The 23,976-nt window shown below is 53.4% G+C and overlaps 9 protein-coding genes across 9 annotated transcripts; 4 read left to right on the plus strand and 5 right to left on the minus strand.

Annotated features, from left to right (window-relative positions):
- Positions 1 to 14: 14 nt before the first annotated feature.
- On the minus strand, positions 15 to 1,390 carry met16 (phosphoadenylyl-sulfate reductase (thioredoxin)). The gene is made up of 2 exons (XM_025581116.1): positions 912 to 1,390; positions 15 to 854 (listed from the first exon to the last, which is right to left on the minus strand). Exons 1-2 carry the CDS (start codon positions 1,078 to 1,080, stop codon positions 106 to 108), a joined length of 918 nt encoding a protein of 305 aa, XP_025439930.1. The 5' UTR covers positions 1,081 to 1,390; the 3' UTR covers positions 15 to 105.
- Positions 1,391 to 2,379: 989 nt separating this feature from the next.
- Positions 2,380 to 3,929, plus strand: BO95DRAFT_368744 (phosphoserine phosphatase SerB; the record flags this gene model as incomplete). The annotated part of the gene is made up of 3 exons (XM_025582845.1): positions 2,380 to 3,240; positions 3,298 to 3,555; positions 3,615 to 3,929. 3 exons carry the CDS (start codon positions 2,380 to 2,382, stop codon positions 3,927 to 3,929), a joined length of 1,434 nt encoding a protein of 477 aa, XP_025439931.1.
- A 500-nt stretch (positions 3,930 to 4,429) lies between these two features.
- BO95DRAFT_445215 (lipoate synthase) lies at positions 4,430 to 6,030 on the minus strand. The gene has a single exon (XM_025587093.1). The coding sequence runs from the start codon at positions 5,950 to 5,952 to the stop codon at positions 4,690 to 4,692; it is 1,263 nt and encodes a 420-aa protein (XP_025439932.1). The 5' UTR covers positions 5,953 to 6,030; the 3' UTR covers positions 4,430 to 4,689.
- A 595-nt stretch (positions 6,031 to 6,625) lies between these two features.
- Positions 6,626 to 8,690, minus strand: BO95DRAFT_455124 (uncharacterized protein; the record flags this gene model as incomplete). The annotated part of the gene is made up of 2 exons (XM_025588305.1): positions 6,626 to 7,582; positions 7,632 to 8,690. 2 exons carry the CDS (start codon positions 8,688 to 8,690, stop codon positions 6,626 to 6,628), a joined length of 2,016 nt encoding a protein of 671 aa, XP_025439933.1.
- A 1,183-nt stretch (positions 8,691 to 9,873) lies between these two features.
- Positions 9,874 to 11,692, plus strand: BO95DRAFT_418872 (putative ribosomal assembly complex component Ipi3; the record flags this gene model as incomplete). The annotated part of the gene is made up of 2 exons (XM_025584471.1): positions 9,874 to 10,256; positions 10,331 to 11,692. The coding sequence occupies exons 1-2, from the start codon at positions 9,909 to 9,911 to the stop codon at positions 11,690 to 11,692; spliced, it is 1,710 nt and encodes a 569-aa protein (XP_025439934.1). The 5' UTR covers positions 9,874 to 9,908.
- A 1,194-nt stretch (positions 11,693 to 12,886) lies between these two features.
- On the minus strand, positions 12,887 to 15,002 carry BO95DRAFT_368601 (telomere repeat binding factor family protein; the record flags this gene model as incomplete). Its single annotated transcript, XM_025582838.1, has 3 exons — positions 12,887 to 13,775; positions 13,836 to 13,865; positions 13,945 to 15,002. 3 exons carry the CDS (start codon positions 15,000 to 15,002, stop codon positions 12,887 to 12,889), a joined length of 1,977 nt encoding a protein of 658 aa, XP_025439935.1.
- A 396-nt stretch (positions 15,003 to 15,398) lies between these two features.
- Positions 15,399 to 16,490, plus strand: BO95DRAFT_445218 (uncharacterized protein). Its single transcript, XM_025587094.1, has 2 exons — positions 15,399 to 15,597; positions 15,685 to 16,490. The coding sequence occupies exons 1-2, from the start codon at positions 15,536 to 15,538 to the stop codon at positions 16,139 to 16,141; spliced, it is 519 nt and encodes a 172-aa protein (XP_025439936.1). The 5' UTR covers positions 15,399 to 15,535; the 3' UTR covers positions 16,142 to 16,490.
- A 1,025-nt stretch (positions 16,491 to 17,515) lies between these two features.
- Positions 17,516 to 18,984, minus strand: BO95DRAFT_368615 (uncharacterized protein; the record flags this gene model as incomplete). Its single annotated transcript, XM_025582839.1, has 3 exons — positions 17,516 to 17,812; positions 17,867 to 18,349; positions 18,406 to 18,984. 3 exons carry the CDS (start codon positions 18,982 to 18,984, stop codon positions 17,516 to 17,518), a joined length of 1,359 nt encoding a protein of 452 aa, XP_025439937.1.
- Positions 18,985 to 22,428: 3,444 nt separating this feature from the next.
- Positions 22,429 to 23,008, plus strand: BO95DRAFT_445221 (uncharacterized protein). The gene has a single exon (XM_025587095.1). It carries the CDS (start codon positions 22,549 to 22,551, stop codon positions 22,783 to 22,785), a length of 237 nt encoding a protein of 78 aa, XP_025439938.1. The 5' UTR covers positions 22,429 to 22,548; the 3' UTR covers positions 22,786 to 23,008.
- Positions 23,009 to 23,976: the final 968 nt, after the last annotated feature.

The raw sequence follows: 23,976 nt of genomic DNA on the forward strand, positions 1-23,976 counted from the left end.
AGAGCAGAAGAGTGATATCAAGGCTATGTGAACTCCGCTAAACCTCCGATGAAATGTGAACGCCGTGGTATATGCAAAGAGAGAAAATCAGATCTCGGGATGGAATCATTGAGCAGAAGTCGTGAGGGAGGTCTGGAGAGCCTGCGAAATGGCTTCCTCCTGGCGCTTACGCTCCATCTCCATGAGGTACTGTGCATACTTGGAGCGGGGGTTGTGGATGCCACACTCGGTCTTGGCCTGGCCCTTCCAGCGCCCAGAACGCTCATCCTCGTTCTCTTTGACGGGCTGGGTGGAGTGGTAGTCGCCGATACTCTTGTAGCCACGGTCGAGGAGCTCGTTGTAAGGGACGTTGTTCTCCTTGACGTACTGCTTGACTTGATCGAAGGACCAGTTGGCGAGAGGGTTGATCTTGATCAAGCCAGCCTCGTCAACCTCAATGATGTCGATGTCACCACGCTTGCCACCCTGGCTACGGCGGCGGCCAGTGAGGACGGCGTGAACGTTAAGTTCACGGTAGGCGCGCTGGGCGGGCTCAACCTTGGCAGCCCAGTCGTAGAACTGGTCATCTTTCTCCCAGAGGCGGGGACCGTGCTTCTTGGCGAAGTCCTCCTCGGTCTCACAGCCTTGGGGCTTGTAGACATGGATGGTGTTCAAAGGGTACTTCTCACGGACGCGGTCGACCAGAGCCAAGGTCTCGGGGAAGTGGTGGAGGGTATCGAGGAAGATCAGGTCGACCATCTGAGGCCGGGGCACAGCCAACTTGGACAACATATCGATAGTGACCAGACCAGTCAAGCCAAAGGCAGTGGTCTGGTAAAGGTGAGGCAGTGAAGTGACACACCATCTCAGGACGTCTGATCGATTTTGTTAGTTACTTGGTCCAGGGCTATCTCAGAACAACTCGGACTGACCTTGAGGCTCGAGGAACTGCAATTGTCTGTTGAGGAACTTCAAGTGTGGCTTGGTGAAGACAATCTCAGGAGAATAGTCATCACTCGAGCTGCCACTGACATAGCCAGAGTCTCTGGAGTCAATGGCCTCGCCATCAGAGGGGTAGTTGTCAGACATCTTGGCAGGCATCTTGACTAGGAGTAGTGCTAATATAGAGAGAGGAGCAAGGCGATAGAAGTTAAGTAATGGAATTGAGGAGAAGACGAAAGTAGACAAGTCTATTTGTATGATAATGAGAAAGGCCTGAAGAAGTATGATTCGGATTAGGCGAGAGAAGGGATAGGAGGCGAGGATTGCTGTAGACAAGACACAACAGAGGACGAATTCGAGGACTCCGATATAAGAGGGACCAGGCAGGGGCAATCACGACATCATCGGGAAAACGGGGAGTCCGTTCTCCCTTTCGCCCTCTTCCCTCCATACTTGCTGGGCCATTCTGCAGGGCTCGCGATCACGACATCGCCTGTGACCGCTTGCCCGATGGGGAGAAGGGCAGAAAAAATCCTTCTCTCGGCTTCTGGGGAAATCACGCAATACTTGCACTGCCGGTGCCTGCGCTTCCCCGGGGCGGCTTATCTCAGCCGTTTTGGTCAGCTTCTGCTGATAAATCTGATAAATCGCGAAAGCCGAGGAGGAATCCCGGTTGTCTCACTTGGCTGATGGAACTTTCGGCGGAGAGACGAACAGAGACGAATGATGTAGATTAGACTCATGATTAATCATAATTAAATTAAATCAATCATGGTCCATCAAAGTACTCCGTTTCCCGCAGCAGGTGCAGGTCTATCCAAAGTGTCAAGGATCAAGGACACCTTGCTCCCCGTGGGCTGTGAAAACGAATTAGCGTCGAACGAAGAAGAATGATGATTATTAAATGTGACAGACCACCCTGATCTTCCATGATTATCCACCGATCGATTACTCAAGTACATGTACTCGTACTCGAGTACTGGTTGAGTTAGTCATGGTGGGAGTAGTCTGTGGTTGTTGTTTTGCATAGCAAACATCTATCTACCCCACATAATGAGGCAAAGATGATGATGATGATGATGATGATGCCTGCTTGTGAATGAATGAAGGACCCATCATAATTTCTGCCGGGCGGTCAAGCCCACCAACTGGCATCTTTTTCCCCTCGGCCCGGCTCATCATGTGACATTTCTCCCCACGTGCCCGCCGATCCCCAATGGATGCTGCAGGGGAAAAGCGACCGACGAACCTCGACAACGGCTTGCCAGCTTTTTTTCTTGACTCGTCCGCCTTGCTGCTGTCTCTGCTTCTCCAGGGTTGATTTCCCGGCTGGTGGGCTGTCTTGATCGTCTAGGGCCTTCCATCACATCCCCTCTCCACTCCACTTTGAGCCAGCCTTCCTTCTCCGCGCATCTAATCAATCTCCTTTAGTCCCGAGATATCAACCGCTCCTCAACAATGGCCTCGCCTAACCCCGCCAACTCCCGTCCAACCCGGCCCGTGTTGCGACAGACACTTTCCAGCAGCTCCTTCATTCAGGATCACCAGCAATACAAGCCCTCGGTTCCCATCCAGACTATCGGCAATGTGATTGGAAATGCTGGGAACGCTGGAAATGTTGGGAATGTCCCTGAGTCCTCCTTCGCGTCCTTGTCCCTCAAGGCGAATCCTATCAGTCCCGACCCTGAGAAGGTGACTGAGAGCGGCATCATCCACAGCATGTTTCACTCCCACGCCAACCCCCTGCAGACTGGTACTCAGCAACTGGTCGCGACTATCTTCTACAAATCTGCGGATCCCATTCATCCTCACCTGCACCCCGACTCCTCCCCGCATGCTAAGCCGGGAGATACGCTGCCCTCGCCCACCGTCCCCGTCGGTTCTGCCCCCACCATCGACATCGAGAAACTCCCTCGGGAGCCCCCTGCGCCGGAGCCCGAGCCTCTCGACCATTTGTACGGCCCATTTGTGTCGCAACTATGCCTGACCAACTTCCTTCAGATCATCGAGTCTCTTCCGACACCCTACCAGCGCACGAACACCTCACACCGTTGCCTGGAGGCTAATGAGCATCCTCGGGTGGTGGAAGTCACTTTCTCCCCGCCCCCCAACCCGGAATACCTGACCTTCGCAGACCTTCGCAAACATGAAAGCATCTGGCGTTTCGAGCGGGAATGGAATGTCGAGGTCGTACTTCAACGGGAGAGTGTTTTCCGTCGTCACAAGCGCCTCTTTGTCTTCGATATGGACAGCACACTAATCCAGAACGAAGTCATCGATGAGATTGCCAAGTTCATCGGTGTCGAGAAGGAAGTTTCGGTCAGTCCTGGTCGAATGCTGTGGTTCAAAGAAATTTTGTACTGACCGAGCCGACAGGAAATTACGGCCCGTGCTATGAACGGTGAACTCGACTTCTCTGCATCCTTGAAGGAGCGGGTCTCCCTACTGAAGGGTGTCCCCGCAGACGTCTTCGAGAAGCTGAAGTCGATCATCACCATCGCCCCTGGCGCACGCGAGCTGTGCAAGGCCTTGAAGACTCTTGGCTGCAAGATGGCAGTTTTGAGCGGAGGTTTCCAGCCTTTGGCGGAGTGGCTTGCTGGCGAGCTTGGCCTCGACTATGCTTTTGCTAATCATGTACGTGACCTTAATTTTCATGTGTTCCGCCCGGGTAGCACAGTAACTGACCTTGCTAGCTTGAAATCGACCCCACCACACAAACCTTGACGGGCAAGCTGGTGCCATCATACCCGATCATCGACGCGGCCCAGAAACGCACGCTGTTGCACTCGATCGCGGAGCAGAACGGAATCCCGATCTCTCAGGTCGTTGCTGTGGGCGACGGTGCCAATGACCTCCTCATGCTCCACGCGGCTGGGCTTGGAGTTGCCTGGCGCGCCAAGAGCAAGGTCCAGCTTGAGGCCCCTACTCGTCTCAACGGAGAGAGCCTCGTAGACATCCTGTACCTGCTTGGACTCAATCGGGATGATGTCAAAGAACTGCTCGTATAATTCGGTCACGACACAAGGCCTGGAGTCTGTAAATACTGTCTATGACCGAACGATCGAATGGACCATCATTTTCCCACCAACTACTCGGCAAGGAACACATGGAAACGACACATTGAAGAGCGAATTTCCTCATTTTCAAACTTTCTCGCTCAGATATCTCCACGCAACAACAATCTCGGTCGATTTTTCTTCTTGATTATTTTCTTGCAATACCTTTTTTTTCTTTGATTTTATAGCCCGAGGCTCGGCTTGAGAATGCCCATCCAACCGGGTCTCTGTCATGCCATCATCAAGCCACGCTTTTGGAGAGTCATGAGTTAGAACGAACGAGTAAGATTGATTACATTTGTGGTTGGCGTGAACCAGGAAGCAAGTGGGTACATTCCAAGGTATGCAGCAGAAGGCTGCAGCACTACGGATTGGTTAATTGAACGGCCGATTAGGATCATTATGCGAGTCATAATGCTCGATTTGATAGCTTGTTGATACGTTGACAATATCTCATTGAAATGAACATACATGTATGGAAATTATGTTTGATTGACAGCCAACCAACCCCATCAGCCGATCAGCCGGGATTGAAGTTTTAGGGTCTATGTAGAAAGTAGTAGTAGCATAGCACAGCACACCCCGTGTGGAAACCAGATACCAGAATAGTCGAATGTGAAACCGAGACCGAAAACAGATCATGCTAACCCTACGCCGGAGGAAACCGATATACCAAAGCACACACACAAGAAAGAAACGAGACGCTGCTGATTTACCGAGCGATCTCGTCAACGGAGACCTTCTTCTCGACGGGCTCGGCGCCCACCGTACCCCCGGCGCGCCTCTTCTTCAGGACATTCTCGATGAACGCCTCACCAGCCTTATAACTGCTGCGGACCAACGGGCCGGATGCACAGTACAAGAAGCCCATCTCCAGGGCCTTCTGGCGCCACATCTCGAAGCGATCGGGCGTGACATATTCGTGGACGGCCATATGTCTCTTGGTGGGGCGCATGTACTGGCCGAACGTGACGACATCCACATTCACCGCGCGCAGCTGGCGCAGGGCATCGGCGATCTGCTCATCGGTCTCGCCGAAGCCGAGCATCAAGGAGGTCTTGGTGATGAGGTCGGGGCGGGCCTGCTTGGCGGCGTCGAGGACGCGCAGACTCTGCTGGAAGGTGGCGCGGCGGTCGCGGACGAAGGGGGTGAGGGCCTCGACGGTCTCGACGTTGTGGGCGTAGACGTCCAGCCCGGAGCGGGCGACCAGCTTGACCATCTCCAGATCGCCCATGTAGTCGCCGGTCAGACATTCTACCAAAATACTGGGGGCCTTGGTCTTGATCTTGATGACGGTCTCGGCGAAGTGGCGGGCGCCGCCGTCGGCCAGGTCGTCGCGGTCGACGCTCGTGAGCACCACGTACCCCAGCCCCCAGCGGCTGATCGCCTCGGCCGTGTTCTCGGGCTCGTGCGGGTCCAGCGGCGGCGGCCGCCGCTGCGTCTTCACGCTGCAGAACCGGCACCCCCGCGTGCACGTGTCGCCCATCAGCATGATCGTCGCCGTCGCCGCCGCCTTGTCGCCGCCCCCCCAGCAGTCCGAGATGTTCGGGCACCGCGCCTCCTCGCACACCGTGTGCAGGTTCAACCCCCGCAGATCCTTCTTCAGCCGCTGGTAGTTCTTCGAGTCCGGGATCGGCGTCTTCAGCCACGACGGCAGCCGCGTCATCTCCTTCTTGCGGCCCGCGGGGCCGACCAGCGCCGTCTTCAGCGCATAGGCTTCATTCGGGTCGGCGATGGTGTCGGCGGCAGCGTCGCCGGAGACGAAGTCGGAGAAGGAGGGGCCCGAGTTCAGGCGGTCGGTGAAGGTGGTGCGCCGGCGTGGGGTCGTCGTGGTGCTGGTGCTGCTGTCGGTGGCGGAGGACGGCTCGGTCGTGGCGTAGCTGCGGGTGAGGAATGTGCTGCTGGGAGTGGCGGTGGTCACTCGCCGGGACGAGCAGAGGAGCCGTAGGCGGTTCGTGGAGGGAGCTGCCATCATCGAGGTTTGTGTATGGGGAATCTTTGTTTCTGAAGCAAAGAAGAGGGAAAGGGAGGAAGGCCTAGAAGAAGAGATAATGCACTGGTAGGTAGTTTCGATTCCGCGGGAAACATTCAAGCTGATATCGGAGTTCGGCTGCGGTTCCGCCGGCGGCTGACTCAGGTTGGCCGCTGCATGCCCACTAATCCCCTTCAGGACGCAAGGTTCATGCTGATTAATTGATCCCTCCCTGGTGGCTCTCCTGGCTGTATTCAGGGTGTCTATACTCTATAGAGGGCTATGGTTGGCTTACAGTACGGTGGTGGAGATGTTCGTGACATGTTTCAGGTTGGCAGGGTATCATTAGAGTCTAGGTACTGGGGACCACTAGAAATTATACATCAACCGTAGTGGCTATCGGAGTGAATTCATAAGCAAATCAAAGAGTAGCAGACGTAAAGAGATTAGACGGTGACAGGCCACCAGGAGAATTCGGAGTGAGTGAAGTGGGACAAGAGAATGGCAGCAATGCAGTCCGACATGAACTTGACAGAACGAGTGGTATAGTCAGGAAGACTGGCTCATCGAGGAAATGGGGAGGTATGAAAGAATCTCAAATGGGTTATGGGAATAAGGGGGATCGGTGCGTTAAGAAGGAAAAGACAGCAAGGAAAAAGGTTGAATGAGTGACCGCCTAGTTTTTCGCTTCGAGCACTTGGGCGAGAACAAGTACGGCGCTTTTCAGATGCTCCTCCGCCTGTCCGCATATAGCGAAGAGCATTTTTTCGACAATTCTATCCAGGTCCTTGCGAAGCTGCATGCTGCGTGTTTCAAGAACCTGACGTGATGGGGTGGTATGATTGGTAGTCCCTGACACTGCGGTGGCCTTTTCCGGGACTGTGTCCAGCCGCGATCGTTGGTTGAGCTGACTCTTCCTTTGGTGGGTAGTTGCCAAAGAGACAACATAGTTCCGTGCAATCAGAGCGGCACATAAGCCGTCCAGCAGGTTTTCAGCAACGCTGGGGAAGATGGTGCGGAAAGGCCGCAAAAGGGCCCTCTCATTATTATGGCGAAGAAACATGATGACGGGTGATGTAAGGCGGAGCATGTTCCGTGGGAAGTCTTTGACAGACAGCTCCAGCTGTTCGATAGTCCATTCGTGGTCCCACCACTTCTCCAGCTCTTCCTTCTCCGACTTGGTGGAGGTTGAGGAACGGCCGGGCGATACCTGGACAGACGCAGCAAACTTTGGTGGTACCTCTGGCTTGGGTGACGATTTGGGTAGTTCTGGGCTGGGAGCCGACTTGGTGTCGATCATGGTCTCACCAACAGTCTCGGAAGCGACAGAGCTGATGTCTGTGTACACATCATCGTCGTCTTCGTCTTCTTCATCATCGTCCTCGTCCTCCTCAACTGGAGCCTTGGCGTGGGGATAGTCGTTAGGTGAATAGCATGAGTGATGTGTGATATACCCGCTGTCGGACATTTCCAGAGGCGTTTCGGGACTGAAGGCTGATATCTCTTGCTGACCTTGATCAGGAGTGGATGGAATAGGATGCTGTGGCGTTGGGAGCGAGTAGCTCATTGCCGGGGACGACTGGCGTGATATATCAACCAACTTGGGTTTCGTCTTGGTTGCTACCGCGTACATCTGTTTCAGGGTCAGTTTCATGCTACTCGTGTTCTGAGAGAAGACTCACTGCCGGTCTAGCTGCTTTCAATTCAACTTTCCGTGGAGGAGGTGGAGGGCTTTTCTGCACAATCTGTATCCTTCGTCGATTCAGCTCCTTGAGCCTCTCGCCCTGGCCCTCTGCGCCCTCCACTGGCGCACGCTGGAGCCAAGGCTCCCAGTATGACAAGCTGCTGGGAGCCCAACTTCCATCACTAGACACCGTCCCTGATCTGCTCCTCCCTGCGCCAATGGATGAGTTAGAGAAATTCCTTTTTCCAATCGGTTCACAGTCGGAATAAGGAGCTGGCGATGACATGCGCTCCGAGTAGGTTGAAGCAGGCGTCAATTGCCCATCGCTTATTTCGCATTGTCTGGCTAGATGTGAGTGCGCCATGCGTACATGCGGGGTCCCTTTGACGTCTTTGGGAGCCTGTCGTGGTTCGCTTTGAGGAGAGGTGTAGCAATCGCGACACGATTCTCTGCCTGCAACGCAGCCACAGCCATTGGGACTCTTTTGACTGTAGTCCGATTCCGATCCCGGCTTTGGCGAAAAATAGAACGAAGGTGAGTCGTGTGGTGACCTGGTGTCTGACAGAGGCGGGCTGGGCAGAAGACCAAAAGAGTCGATGCTCGTGACTCGGAGATTCTGATCTGAACGCCATGGGCGAAGCGTCCTAGTCTTGGATGGTTTTTGAGACAATGGGGACTCTTTGCCACTTGCAGCAAGGCTCTCCGTGGAAGGAGAGGACGGCAGACGCAGCTCAAATGGCTGCTTCATCTTGCGCACCGAGCGGAAAGGGGACATGTACACAGGAGGGCGTTCCGAACTGGTCCGTGGTTGCGCCGTGGTATATTCTGGTTGTTCAATGCGGGGCGATGGCGAAGGAACAAATGACAATGAGCTCGGGGCCTGCTGTCTCTTCCAAGGTTGGATATTGGGCGAGTACCGGGGCGACGACGATTTGTTACCTCTCACATTGAGAACATGATTCGGTACACTGTAGCTTGGTACGCTCCTGTTGACAAATGTTGGGAGATTTGCAGATATTGCATGGTGGTAATTGTGTTCTTGCAGATGAAACTGCATCTTGACGGAATGGCCGTCCGTCGAAGACATGGCTGCTAGGTCAATATGATGAGCAACGAAGGCTAAAGGGTCAGTCAGATCTAATGCCGTTCCTTTAACAGCAATTAAAGAAAGGGAACGGAAAGAAAACCATAACATGAGCGCTGAAGCGGCCCACCAGACCTTATACCAGGGCTTCACATCGGCTCAAGTATCCCTTGACTGCCTTGCGGTGACAGGGAAAAAGACATTGGGCATGCGTGTTCGCCCCCTGTGGGAGGGTCGTCTAACACTCTGGAACATAGGTGAAGAGTGAAGGGCCATTACGCCCATTTCCTTGCATACCAGAGAGAGGTGGGATCGTGAAGTAGGCACAGTCATTGGGCCAAGGTCCGGACGTGCGCCACCTGCAGGCACAGGGCAACGTGGGTGGTCCGCGCTCTCTTTCTGGGTTTGCATATCGTCTATTAGAAAGGAATGAGACATGCAGATGGAGGGCGTCTGTGCCAGTCCTTTGGCGAACGTCACAAGGTCCTCTGTGCGGCTGTCTAATCAACATAGACGTTGCGCCGGGCAATCTCAGGTTGCCGGCCCCTGGAAATAAGCCCCTTGCATCGGTTGCCGTAGGCGCAGCCCTTAGATTGGCCCATGCTGCCTCAACGCTGAGCGCAATTTAAGTAGCAGGTGGGAGGATTCCAGCTTGACTGCGGCGGGCGGAGATCGCAGATTGGCTTAGATGGACCAGAGATACCATTGGGAGGCCAGCAATTCCATGTGTGCCACCAAAAGTTCTTGGAGGTGGTGAAGCTGCGCGCAGCTATACACGCTACTTTGGCAGTGGTTGTACAGGAGTCGTAGATCCCAAGGAGCTCGCTGTGCTTGTTCCAGATTCGTCAGTAACGAGGGATACTAGGGGAACTAGGAGACCAAGGAAGGGACTGTCGCTCACCAAGAAATCATCCAAGGAGGGAGGAAGATGAGATCATGAGATTTTGTTTGTACAGTACGAAGTAGAGTACGAGGAAGCACAGGGATAATTGAGCCTCCTTATGCTGGCTGACATAATCACTAGACTCATGCATAACTAGTTAGTTAGCTTGAACCAAGCAAACAGTGCAAACCAGCCGGTTATCGATTGGCGTATCTCAAAAAAAAAGTTCGGAGAGCGATAGAGAGAGAGAGACGTTGACTTGAGATCTCCCATTCGTGCTCCAAGTTCCTTGCGTGGATCGATACGTTATGCTCTCGGAGTGTTTTATTGCGTCGACTGTGGCGTCGGGGAAGACCCCGGCGTCTGCTAGTCTAAGAGATGTCGGAATCTGCGTGCACGAGTTTCAGCCCACACTTAATCTGCGCTCCACCTTCAAGAAGAGCTCGACGGCGGCCAATTGCCTGGCTGTGAGCCCGTCGCATGTGTTTGCTGCACAGTCGGAGAAGGCAATTGTCCACGTATATAGCAGGGAGAAGGGCAACCAGGAGGCCACAATCCCCTTCCCGGAGCGCATACGTAGTATCGCACTCGCTGGGGGTAAAAATGGGGATGTCGTTGTTTTGGGCACAGAAGGTGGCCGTCTTATTTTGTGGGAGGTGAGTCGTGCTTGAGGATATATCATTTATGACTTCTTGCTTAGCTTGTTGCTAATGGGCGCCTTGTCAATCAGACATGCACTGGTCGACAAATAGCAACCACCGCATCCCATCTGCGGCCGGTAACCTCCCTAGTGGTCGACCCTACCTCCAACTTCATTCTCTCCGGCTCATCTGATGCGAGCATCCACGTCTGGTCGCTCGTTGACCTCCTCTCTTTCACAAAACCTCCGTCTGGCCGTGATCGTCAAGCTCCGAATTCCCCGATCCGTACCTTCTCGAACCACCGCGCCGCCATCACCTCTATCGCCGTGGGCCACAGCGCCGGCAGATACAACATTGCCGTTTCGATTGCGGAAGACAGCACTGCGATTGCATGGGACTATCGCACCGGCCGTCTTTTGCGCACGTATCTCCTGTCAGCCAATGCAACATGCCTGACCCTCGACCCCGTTGACCGAGCGTTCTACGTCGGCTACGCAGATGGCAGCATCCAGTCGGTCGACTTCTACAAGAACCAATCCATCCAACATCCGCTTCACGACCCCTCTCTGCATTCCACTCCCGTTCAGCCCTCCGCCGAAGACCGATGGGCACCTCCCTCTGCCGACAGCGGGGCCGCGCACACGCTCACGCTCTCTTATGATGGAATGACGCTACTCTCCGGCCACCAGAACGGAAAGGTCCTATCCTGGAACGTAGGACGGAAGAAGTACGCGTCAACCGTGGCGGACTACACGCACCCGATCACGAACCTCATCATGCTACCCCCCAACGGTCTCTCATACCCATCTCTCGACCTCACCCGCATGTCTCACACCATCGTCAAACCCCGCTACGACCACACATTGTCCGAATCCTCCCAGCCGTCGGGAACCGTCCCGGCCGACTACACCTTCAGCACGCATCTCCTCCTCGCCAGCTTCTCCACTTCCTCCTCCAGACCCAACCAATTCACCGAAGCGTTCACGCACGCCTACTTCCCCGAATCGATGCTGGAGGAAGGTCTCGCCGAACTGGCCGCTTTCGACCAGGGCTCCCCCAGCAATGCCGGAAACAGTGGAATCACCGACGAAGAAGCCTTCGCCAAGGACGCGCAGATCGCCCAGCTGGAAGGCGACCTGGCAATCCTTAAGAAAAAGGCCACGATCAACGAAACCGCCCGCCAGTCCACCACGGACGAGGTGACGCAGCTGCGCGCCGACCTCGCCAACCTGCACGACTACATCAACGAGCTGCACGGGAAGCAGGAGCAGGCCCAGCGCGAGAAGATCCTCCGCCAGGCGCGGAAGGAGGAGCGCGAGACCCGGCGCCGGGAGGCGTGGTTCGCCGCGGAGAAGAAGGGGAAGAAGGGCGACGCCGTGCTGAAGAAGCTGGATGCGGAGGATACAGTCATGACGAGTGATACGGACGATCAGAGCAGCGATGATCAATGATCTGCCTTGTGTGCGGTTGTTTTTGGGTATTGAGATATAATCACTTTTATTCCATTCGGGAGTATCTATTTCGAGATTTCGCGGACAAGGCGTTGCGCAACGGGAGGTTCTAGTTTTCAACGGTTCCGAAAAAGTGTATCAACTGGATGATTTGCCCTAAATCCTGCACCTGTATATAAATATGAGATCAAGACCGCAGGTGAGTAAGACAGTGTCAAGAATTCAGTATAGCCCACACTTCCACAAAACCAGAACACGCCCTCGAATACACCAGTCCCTTCTTGCCCATGCCCCACGAAGTATACCAATATACCATCTCCAGAACGAACCAAGAATAAACCCTAAGCTCAAAACACCGAAAGATGAGAAACGCCACATATAATGATTTCTTTCCCAGCAACCCCAAAAATCCAAACCCGGGTCCCGAAATCCCCCCCTCCATCCCGGACCCTCCCTCCACCCCAAAGGAATGTATCAGCCCAGGTGCGGTATGCATGCAAGTTACCTTACCCTGCCCTACCCCCTTATTTCCCCTGTGCATCCACACCCCGGGTAAATCCGCAACCATGAAAGAATGCGGATCCGGTGCATGATAACCCCTGCCCGACTCATGAAACGTAACGCATCTTTCCTGATTCAAATTCAGATACAATACAGATAAAGATAAAGTGCTTCTTAGGGGTGCGCTATAGCTGACCCACTTGCATATGAGTGCCGAGTAGTAGTGCCGATGAGATGAGATGGGATGCTGTTACCTGGCGGCACTTGGGTTATGTCTGGACGGCATGGAAAGGCTGCTTTATACGGTATTGTAACGTTATATGCTGTGTCTTTCCTGGATGAGGTTGAGGTTGCCGTGGTTGATTGAATGGTGGTTGGTCCGAAAAGGGACTGGAAGTTGACTGCAGTGGGTTTGCTAGCGAGGTATTGTCGGCGCGATCGTAGGAGAAAACCGGAAACTAAGGTGGTAAGAGGTACTGTGCTACCTGGCTATTTTTTGGACATCGAGACAAGTCAAATATCCTTGAACATACGCGATGGTTCTGATTCCATAGGGACGAACCATTGACCAGTGAGTAGAAACCGAGCCAAGAATATCAAGTAGAATTTGCAACATGCGTGAGTCATTAGGCAGGGATAACACCCGGAATCTACAAGCGAAATTGGGGGAAGAGGCTAATCATGCAGGATACGCTATCCGATCTCATCCCACACCATCGGCGCTAATGTATTATCCGTCCATGAGGTGTTATCACTAGTCCCTGTGTTTTCGTCCAGTGGGAAGGGGAATACGGCACCGGTACCCGGCGCCGGGGCGGTTGCAGCCGCAGCTGCATTAGATGAGCTTTCTAGCAGACCCTGAGGCGGAGCAGGCGGAGGAAGAGCAGGATCGATGGGTCCTAGGGTGGACTGGCCTGGGAGATCGGATCGTGTTTCTTGGGGTTTGGAAGGTTGTGCCCCCTGCTTACTGCCTGAGCTCGTACTGTCGTTGTCATCTCTCGCGTCGGAAGCCTCCTTCCCCTGGTCGTGGAGGGTTCGACCGCTCACAGAGCCTCCATCGCGGTACGCGTGCGGGAATTTGGTCCGGAACCGATCGCGCAGGTCCGTGGCTCTGCGATGGCCGAGGTTCAGCCGTGTATCCTGCTGGATCAGTGTCCATTGGAACCCATGCACCGCATACCCTTTGAGTAGAGCTTCGTCCTCGGCCACGGTGAATGGCCGTCGGGAACGACGCCGGGATTTCATGGCAAAATGTGGCTCCGGGATACCCAGGGACTCCAAGGTCGATTTGGATTTGCTTGTTAGCGTAGGAGTTGCCTTGGCCGTGGAATTCGGCTTAGAGTTGGTGGTCTTCGGAGCGGTCTCTTTGGTGTTCGAGGAGCTGCTGCCGCTACTTCCAGATGGCTCATTCAAGCCAACCGTCACGCTGCTCCCCACGGAGAGGGACTCCGCATTGGCTGGTCGGGGGGGCGGCAAGTGAATCTTCCCGGCTGTGCCATCAGATCCTTCCGTCTCGGCCCGCGAGAGGGCGTTAGCCAGAGTGTCGTGCAATTGCCGCGTGGCTTCGTTCGGGTCGGCAGCCCTTGTAGACAGTCAGCTTGGAATTGGTGCTGATTTGCTTTCCACAGAACCGAGGACTTACCGGTAGGCCCAGGGACAACATACGCGGAACCTAGATTTGTGTTCAGTTGGTGGCCTAGATCTCGTCTCCATAGTACAATCCACCTCGAAGCTATGGCTGTTTACCATACCTATCTTTCAAGTTGGAAGCGCTGCGCTTGTTGAACTTTAATTCCGGCTGAGCCAGGATCGCCGTCCAGTTCCCAATGCCGCACTTGACCACTCCACGTAACAGAGCCGTGGTTTCCTCCTCTGTCCACTTGCGAAGGTTCTTACGAGAACGGCCCCGTGTCTTAGGGGATATGGGCTCCTCATTTTCGTCGGCAGAGGATGACTTCTTGTCGTCCGATTCCCCGTCGTCGGTCTTGTCACATGGCGGCGGCCGATTCGGGGCGACCGGGTCGTCTGGTAGTCCGATGACCACAGCGCCACCGCGATCGCTCAGGGCCGTCTTCGTGGCAATGGGAGAGGCCAGGATATCCTCAATCCTGCCCTCTCGTCTTTCGCCTGTCGGACCCTCCCCGAAGGAAGTGGCCAGCGAAGCCGGCTCAACGACCGAGCTGTCCCGGGAGGGTTTAGTCAGCAGCTGCGTGAGGCTGGAGCCGGCTTCGATGGGCGGCAGAAGAGCGGCATTAGGGGGAGGTTCGTTGAGCCCATTGAGGATCGCAAAGGGCCCGAATGGGGGTGGGCGCTGTTCCTTCTGAGCCTGCGGGATGGGCAGCTGCAGATGCTCGGCGAAGGTCTCGGCCTGCACCCCGACGCGGCGCCGCTTGCGGGGATGATGGGAATCATCGTCGAACGATGAATAAGGGAATCTTTCTAGAGCACGGAGATTAACAAAGGCGGGAAGGATGGGCTTGGGCGGCGGGGGCTCGAGGCTAAGGAGCGAGTCCACGGAGGGATCAGTCTTCTTCTTCGGCGGCCGCGATGCATGGTTCAGACGCTCCGCGGGAACCGCGGTCACGGAATCATTATTCCGGGGGCCAGGCAGAATGCCCTCCGAGCTAATGGGCGTGGGAGCAGCGGTGGCCTCGCGGACTCGGCTGGCATTCGGCTCCAGCGGCGAAGGCACGCTCAGCAAGCGCGAGACGGGCTGACGGAGAGGAGCTATGCGGAGACTCTGGAGCTGGGGTAATTCTCGAATTAACGATTCGTCGTATGATCGGGTAAAGGTAGTGTTGGAATCCATGGTCTTCTTCACGGAATCCAGGAGGGTAGCATTCAAACGATGAAAGCAGGGATAAAGATCATCAAAGATGGAACGAGACTCCCCACGTAGCCATGAGCCATTTTGCAGGGTCGTTGACTATTAATCCAGCAAAAGTGGATGGAGAGTAGGAAGTTTTTCTTTTTGGGGGGAAGAGAAATGAAATGGAAAGTCAAGTATGGAGTAGGTAGAAATGACAGCTAGTGACTCGGGAGGTACTCCGTCGCAACTTGGCTATTGTAACGTGCTTGCTGCCGCGGGCGGAGTCGAATCTCGGGGCTATGCTGGGTAAGGGCGAGGAAAGCCACCAGAAGCGCAAAACCGGTTTGCTGAATCAGTATTTCCCAATCGGGTGAAATACGGAGCACTGCCGGTATACACTCACTGATTGATTATTGACACCAACGTCAATTGAATCAGTACAAGCCATCCATCTGGTAGACGCATCACAATCAGAACCAGACAACACGGCAGTCCGTCAGTCCCTTCAAGCTCGGTAGTTCCAACCGTCCACGATGCCCACCATTCTCCCCTCCTGGCCCAACCTAATCTTCGGCATCATCGAGCCCATCTCACTGTACGTCCATTCATACCTACACCTTAGACCTAGAATATAGCCCCATAAACATCACGCACAAACAAAAGCCTAATTTCCCTTAATCAGCATTGCCGGAGCCCTAAGCCCCCTCATCAACCTCCCCGCCTTCATCACCGACCAAATCCCCCATCCCCAATCCTTTCCTCTTCCCATCCAACCCCAAACCATCTCCCTAGCCTACCAGCTCGGCAACCTGTACAGCCTGCTGGCCCTGCTGGGGGTGGGGATCCTGCGCACCACGACGGAACCCCCGGTCATCCGGCAGTACCTGCTGGCGCTGCTGGCGGCGGACGTGGGCCACATCGCCGCCACGGGGTGGGGGATGGGGTGGGAGCGGTTCTGCGATGTACGCGGCTGGAACGCCCTGACCTGGGGCAATGTGGCGGTTACGGCGTTCTTGGGGGTGAATCGCGTCTTGTTTCTGGGTGGGTGGTTGGGGGAGTGTCGTCAACCACAACAACAACCACCAGTTGGAAAAATTGGGATCAAAGAAAAGAAGAAACGTGGTGGGAAGGTTGCTTGAGCTGGCAGCAGTGATTCTGGGGTTAATGCGGATGGGTAGGGGGTTGGTTGCCTTTTTCTGGGGATTTTCGGGCGGGTGGAAGGGGTTGGGTTAATTGTACGTACAATACAGATGTAAAGAGTCATCGGTGGATTAGACGGCTCCCTCGGTTTCGAATACTCGATCCTTGAGGTTTGTCTGCAGCTAAGGCTGATACTACGGAGGATGGAAGACGGTGCACTCCAGATCTGGTTCTTGAACCTTTGTGGTGTCGGTCTCCACCTCTGTTGTTGATGTTGTTGAAGCTACGTTGTGCACTTCGAACTTGACATCAACTAGTAACTATTATAAGACTTAGCAGCAGACCTCACATGATATCAATACCGATAACTAAGTTAGTTGATGGCTCACTCTGACACTATTTACATGTCCTCTGCAAGCATACGCAACCGGAAAAGCCGCATGACATATGACTGAGGTAAAGAAGAGGACTCGCCCCAAAAGCAGGAATAGATCAGTATCGCATGAGCCAGAAGCAACAGGGCAATACGTAGCAAATGCCAAGCGCTAGGGCTGATCCATGGACGATGCATGGAGGCATGGATGGAGGCTGCTGGCCCGTACTTTCCCCTTCCCCGGCATAGGCGAGCAATTATCAGTACTCCGTGATCCCCGGACAGACAAGTTCAGCTGCATATCAAGGCAGAATTGCGGAGCACCACTGCATACACTGAAGTGATGTATCGACGCCCACGTAGTTACACTAGGACTACCACCCATGTCCAGCAGCACCCCCCAAGGGTACTCCGTACCGTACATCCGACAGAAGCCAAGGTAATCATTTTCTTTATTGGGGGCTCACTACGGGCCTATAGATTATAGGGGATATTGGATCTCCCTCTTTTACTCGAACGACCTGTCCCAAAACATCGCCTCGATCACATACGAACCCAATCTGCCGCTGGAGTCATGAACAGCTAAATATCTAGATGCATTAGAAATACAGTCCCCGCTAGTAGATAGAACCAAAAGCCCTCGCAAAGAACAATCTGCAATAACAAGCATATCCGAAGAAAAAAAAAAAGAAAAAGGCTATTAGGAATGGGAGGAAACCAAAAGTAAGAACAGCCAGGCAGGCGGGAATATCGCCCGCCTGCATAACGTCTGTCGCAAGATAGATCAAAATAAGAAGAAGCAAGCCTCGTCAGGCATGGGTTTCCGGTCTAGGATTAATTTGTCCTATGAGACGACTGGTCGTAAAACTCAGTTGACCTGGCACAGCGAGAACGCCACCGTATTGCATTTAATTCCGCTATTGTTGTGCTCAGGTGTTCAGCAGATAGTTGTCCGACAGTCTTCGCTGTGGTTTCTGGAGCGTGCCTGCGCTCGGATTGGTCATGAGCGTAGAGGAGACGGCCGCATGTGCTGGAAGAGCTGCTGCAAGGCCGGTTGGCCATGTTGCTGGTATTCGCGGATATGAGGGACGAGGAAGGGCACGCCCGGGTTGGTGGTGAATGCTTGTCGGTAGGCGACGAAGTTTTCAGAAGGGTCCAACAGAAGCTCGAAGTCGGGAGGGAGCATGAAAGGGGCCATTTGGGTGGAAGGGACACTAGTGGATGTGCTGATGCTGTACTTTCGAAGACCGTCGATGATAGCTGTGAGGGAGTGGTAATTCCGCACCATCAGTAGAGCCTGATCTCAAGATTAGCTCTCTCCTGGATCTTGCCTCTGATAGAAGATTCTCACCTGTACACATTCCTGGATGTAGCCCACCAATTCGGGAAGCGCTGTACAACACTCCCACACCGCTATACTTAACAGCTCCCATTCTGTAAATACCCGCTTAACCACCGGCCCTGGCTCCACGAAGCTTTTCTGCGAGAGCCCCGTGAGATACCCCTCATCGATATGGGCCATCGTACGGGCGAAGTCCAGCGGCGAGGTCGACGCCGTCAAGTCTTCCAAGAACGCCAAATTGAGTTTGAAAGGTCGAGTCCAGTTCATGTGCCGCGTATGCACGTATGCCTGCTTGTACCGCACGGCCGAGACGCATAGCACTTTCAGAATAGATTTCAAGCTGGGCGAGATCTCTTTGAACAGCTCCTGGATCGGACCGGCGATGAACTCGAAACCTGGGGTCGTGGGACTCGCCACGATTTGCCCGCCTCGAAGAGCACGCAAACAAGCCACCACAGCCCGATGAGCAAAGGGGCTCCGGCTGCGAAGATGCTACCCGCTAATGTCAGCATCTCTTTCAAGCACTGGCCTGGTAGGACTGTACGCACCTGTTCCACCTCGACATACAGTGATACTTCCTCCGGAAATGCCTGAAGATGGTGCAGTAAGTGAATATGCAACGCGGTATGCTGTTGCAGGAACCACTCCACTGAGAGGGCCGAGTAGCCCAGCGAGTAACGCACCAGCTCTTCGAAGGGAATCCGGGTGAAATGCAGATGGCTTTCATGGTCGAGGTCTTCGGCGATGCCGATAGCAGTCATGTTCCGGTTCCCTTGCGCGGGAAACCAACTCCACGTTGCCAGCGCCGGGTCTGCCTTCCTGCACCGGCGCAGGATCTCCTCCACCTTCTGGATGTGGGAGAGGTTGCCGATGAAGGCCCTCTCATGGGGCTCGACCAGCTCCGACAAGAAGGCGTCAATGGCACTGGCATTGCGATTCTGGAAGGCGGTTCGAGGGAGACTCTCGTCTCGGAAGAGGCCGAAGCGGATCGCCCGTTTGATCTCTTGGATGTCAAAGGCCCACAGCATCGTCATGGCCTCATCTTCCCACCAGCGATATTTCATGTAGAACGGAGGGATCTCCGCCCCGGCACGGAAGAGAGACGGGTAAGCCGGTGGATCAAACATGACGGGCACGCCAGTGGAGGAAGGGGAGTATGTGGACATTGCCCACTGCTGCACCACGGGAAAGTCAGAATGAAGAGGACCAAAAAGCCAAATTGGTGTCTTGGGAGAAGGGGACGGGCGCGGTGTTCAAAAAATAAGTGTCTCCTTTTTACAGTGAGTGGGGGGAGGGAGGGGGGGAAAGGGTTTGAGTGGGGAGGAAAAGAGAAGAGAGGGGGAATCGGGGGACAGACAGAGAAAGAAAGAGAGGAAAATAGAGTGGTAGTCGAGAGGTGGTGGTTACAGTTCTGTAAGAAGAAAGACCCCGATAGATAGTAGTAGATGATGGATCGTACACACCACACGCATTCCCTCACTCAGTCAGTCTGATTTAACTCACATGTAAGTTAGCTGCACACCACACCACCTTGACTTCTTCTTCTGCTTCTTCTTCTTCTTCTTCTTCTTCTTCTTCTTCTTTTTTATTAGACCCCAGGTTTTTTTTTTCTTTTTTTTTTTCTCTTAGTTGTTTTTCTTTCTTCCCTTTCCCTGGTTTAGTCTCTGTACCACTGACTACTACCCAGAGATATAGACGGAAGCAAGATCTCCGGCAGACGGTTGAACGGCTATGATTCTAGAACGTCCCGGATTCAGGCATATGTCCAAAGGACCATCGACGTCAGAGGAGACTTACAGATTGGGTTCAAATCCCACAGGAAGGTCAGTAGTCGATGTGAACTGACACTAATAATAGTGGATGATGGTAGCGTACATTGAAAAAGGCCAGAGCAGGAGAGTCAGCAGCAGCACCGGTGGGGAAATGATGGATACTATAACCAGGAACCGACAATGGGGAAACAGTTACTCCTGGTAAGAGGGAAAGAAAGAAAGAAAGAAAGAAAAAAGCTTTTATTACATTCACACCATCACTCTAGTGATACTAAGCTTAAGGTAAAAGTCATAGCAACCTCCACTTTTTTCGCCCCGAGGTTTCTGAAGAAGATGGGTCAATGTCTAGCCGCGAACTGCTTATTCCTCACTTTGCCACGTTTGACAACTCACGAGGGTTCAGAGCGGTATCTTGCTGCTTGACGCGGTCGAACGGCCGAAAAGGATGGCGGCAAGTGGCGCATTACATACAAGAGACATGATTTGAATGATCAAATCAACTTGGAACCTGTAAAATAAAGATCCAAAAATCCAAGAATCCAAAAATCCAAAAATCCCTGGCAGGAGACGGTCAGTACTGCATTAAATTAGATCATAATCAAGAGAGTACTCAATAGAAAATGGCTGGCGCTGATCCGAACCACTGGGACCCGGGAGCCAGGTTAGGCTGAAGCTACGGAGATTACCTCAACACCCACAAGCTGAAGGCGTGAAATAGACCTCGTCTAGCTGACTTTCCCAGGCCAATCAGTCCAGGTCGCCGCCAGAATCGTCTCCAACCACACTACCGCCGGTCAGGTAGCGCGTGCGACCTGGGATAGGGCCGTTAGGTCTTGGGGGAGGGCGTCTATTCTATCTAGTCTAGGGGCGGTTGCGACGACGCAACAACCCCCACATGGGCTGAAGACAATCAGCAGGGCAGATGAGAATCGGAACGGCCATCGAGCGAAGACCAGTCCGTTTGGCAATAGCACCACCGATAATACCAGCCATTAATGAATGGCTGTCAGCCAACGGCGGCGGTGGATCAATAGGTGGCATATGGGGTAAAGGGGAAAAAAGCCAACCAGGATAAAGGAAAATGGCAGGAGAAGCGGTCAGGAGCCGGGATGGAACATCTAGCCATGCATTAGTCGTTGGGTTCTGGAAGATTCACCCAAGACTCCATTCATCAGGGTAAACGGGCGAAAGCGGAAGTATGTGTGAGAAAGAAAGAAAGAAAGAAAGAACGAATGAATGAAGGCATCACCTCCATCGCTGTAGCGGTGTATCGGGAGAATGAATAATGAGGTCAAATATACATCAGGCCGAGATCGTGAGGCGAAGACATTCAGCCGGCCCCGGGCGGCCTCTCCTCTAAGAGGCTGCTTCAGACTTCAGCAGACGCCAGGAACGGGGCTGAACCCATCGTCTCGCTCGTCATGCTGATGCCGGTGATAGTCGATGATCCTATAAGGCACCATCTCTCGGGAAGACCCAGATGGGAGCTGTACGAATCCACCTTTAGTTGCCACCATCTGGAGAGTCGGTAGCAAGGGCTAAGGCAAATGATGGATCGGGGAGGGGGAAAGGACTAGAAAGTGGCTAGCAGTGGCTAGCAATGGCTAACTTAGCGACTAGGCTCTGCTGCTGCGGGCCCTAACTTAGTCGGGCTTTTTGTTCCTTGTTAAGTTGCTTTCTTCAACTCTCAAGGCCGTTTGAACGAATGGCGAGGAAGCCCAGCGACGAGGGTATAGCTGTATACCCGTAACAAGCTGATGATGGTGGAGAAGGCAGGCCGAAATCATGGCCACCAGCAGTGTCAAGTGCCCTTTAAGTTACCACTCCAGCTGGCGGACTGGGGCAAAAGTTGAAACTACCGGTAGGGAATTTCCACGGCTGAGGTGACCCATCCATTCCATCTTCTTTTCCTTGTTCGAGTTCGATGCTTCGATGTGGGTGTCTGAGTTAATCAGGGTACCTTCAGTGTGTTGCATTCAGCACTCTAGGTGTCAAAGGCGTAAGAGGGATTGGTGTGACCGCGACTTTTGACGACTTCCACGAATCGGGCAGAAGCAGCTCAGAGTACGGAGTACTCCGCTGGACGGAGTACATTGTATGTAAACAGTCGGAGAAACAGTAAGTTAAGCTCACTAACGTACATAGAGTACAGAAAAAAGTACTGTGACTAGTGAACTAATGAAATGAGTGGGTGGAAAGAAGGGGCGAAGCATGGCGTGGACGGGACTATCATCAACAAAAGCCCAGAGAAACAAAACTTAGCAAGTGAACAGTGTATCAAGCCAACCACCCTAGGGATGGTGTACCGAAGGAGCTCGTGGCTGTTGGCGACCGTCGACGTAACGGCAAAGACATGCGGTGATCCACCCGAGCGTGAGTTGAGTACGAGTAAAAAGAGACCAATGCGCGACTGGATGGCTTTCCCGACAAGAAGATATTGACTAGGTATGGAGTTGAGGTGTATATTGATGGATCACCCAAAGAAATCAAGAAATCAAAAAAAAACAAATTTAACGAATAGTAGTGCATCTCCACGGTGGGTGGGGTTTCCTGATAGTGTGGCGCAGGGGAAGAATTGAATCCTGTTACGGAGAAAGAAAGTAAAGAGGTTGAGAGAGACTCGACTATCTATGAAAGTGATTACAGATTACATGTACTGTGGTTACTTGCTCCGTAGTGGAAAGGGAAGATCAAGTGCCGTGCCGCGGGCGGGAGGCCCGTCAACTCAGAAACCCTGGTCCCAATTGAATCGGAATGCATCGATGCGATGTATCCATTTGCAATTGTCGCTTGGACCCTCCACCTCAATCCTTTTTTTTTCTTTTGACTCCACCCCCTCACTCTCCTCTCCTCTGCTCTCCTCTTCTCATTCCTCCTTCTTATCCCGGGAAAACTCTACTATCAGCCTTCCAAGTCCTTATGCTGCAACTGGGTGCAGCTTGCAGCCTGCAGAATGCCTGCCTCCCTCCCTCTCCCTTACCTACCTGGCCTAGGTCGTCATACCGTCCCGCTCTCTCTCTCTCTCTCTCTCTCTCTCTATTTCTCAGACCACGTCGTGCCATGGATAGATTTGAGGAGCTCTCAGTGAACGGAATTACTATCCGAGGTCGGACTGATATCAGAAGTCGGTCACTGTCATCCCAATTGGTACAGTAAATCCTGTCGCCAAGATGCTCAACCGAGTGAACGAGAGAGAGAAACGAGAGAGAGGGAATTGAAAGAAAATACTCAATTAAGAAATAGAAAAATGGAGAAGAAAATAAGGAAAATAAGGAAAGGAACGGCTTCCATCAGCGAGGGAACTCCGGGGGCGAGACAAGACCCTCTCCCTCTCTCTCTCTCTCTCTCTCTCCATCTCTATGTACTTAGTCTGGTCTAAATTCGTAGCGGGGACAGGCGTAAAGTGATGCTGTCCAGATTCTTGGCTGTGTGACCATTAACATGGTCGAATTCGACCACTAGCATCCGTAGTGACCTTGCCTGCAGCAACCAGACGGGCTGTGTCTCTTGAGCTGTTCACCCTACTCCGTAGAGAAGGCCTGATAGAGATCAAGGATAGTGACCAAGCCGGCTGATAGTCTACTAGGTAGTCTGGGGTGTTTGTTGAGTCCAGACTCTGAAGACCGGGAAGCCATGGTGGGTGAATGGCTGCATGGCTACAAGCATGAAAGCTACGGGAACAACGGCGGTTGCAAGAGCAATCATAATGCTCTTGAACCACGTCGGAGTCTTCTGGTAAAATGCGGGCCATCGTCACTTGCGGGAAGGAACAACGGTTGTTGAAAACCTCTTCCACGGATCTACTCCGTAGTTTATGATCAAAACAGAAGAAGCAAAAAAGAGATCGATCATGTCCATGATGCCCTTTTTAGCCTCTCATGACTAAGCACGAGAATAGATCAGTTAAGTCAGACAGAGCGCGCGAGAGGAGAAGACAGCCAGCGACCCTGCCGAAGTAACGACCTTTGTTCGGATCCTGGGCTTGCGCAGTCCACCCAGATTGGTCCATCGCTTGCAGCATGCATGACACCTGACTCGGAGTTAAAGTGTGGTGGTGGTGGTCGTGGTGGTGCGTGGGTATGTGCGTGTTGAAGCGTGTGAAGGGGGTCAAGATCAGTGACAGTGGCTTACGTATTAAACACCATCCCACCAACCCTGAGTGGTAGATATAAATTCTTTGCGCTCATCTGCCAAACAAGCGGATGGAATGCTGAGTAACTTCTCCGCAATCGGGGCCTCTCCGCAACCATTTGGCAGAGCCTGCCAGCACCCTTTTTCAACCAACCAATGTAGTGGCACAAGCTGGGTGCACGCCGACTCAACGGCGGTGGTGAGTCGTCTTCGGTT

Source organism: Aspergillus brunneoviolaceus, assembly GCF_003184695.1.
Source record: "Aspergillus brunneoviolaceus CBS 621.78 unplaced genomic scaffold BO95scaffold_54, whole genome shotgun sequence".
Taxonomy (NCBI): domain Eukaryota; kingdom Fungi; phylum Ascomycota; class Eurotiomycetes; order Eurotiales; family Aspergillaceae; genus Aspergillus; species Aspergillus brunneoviolaceus.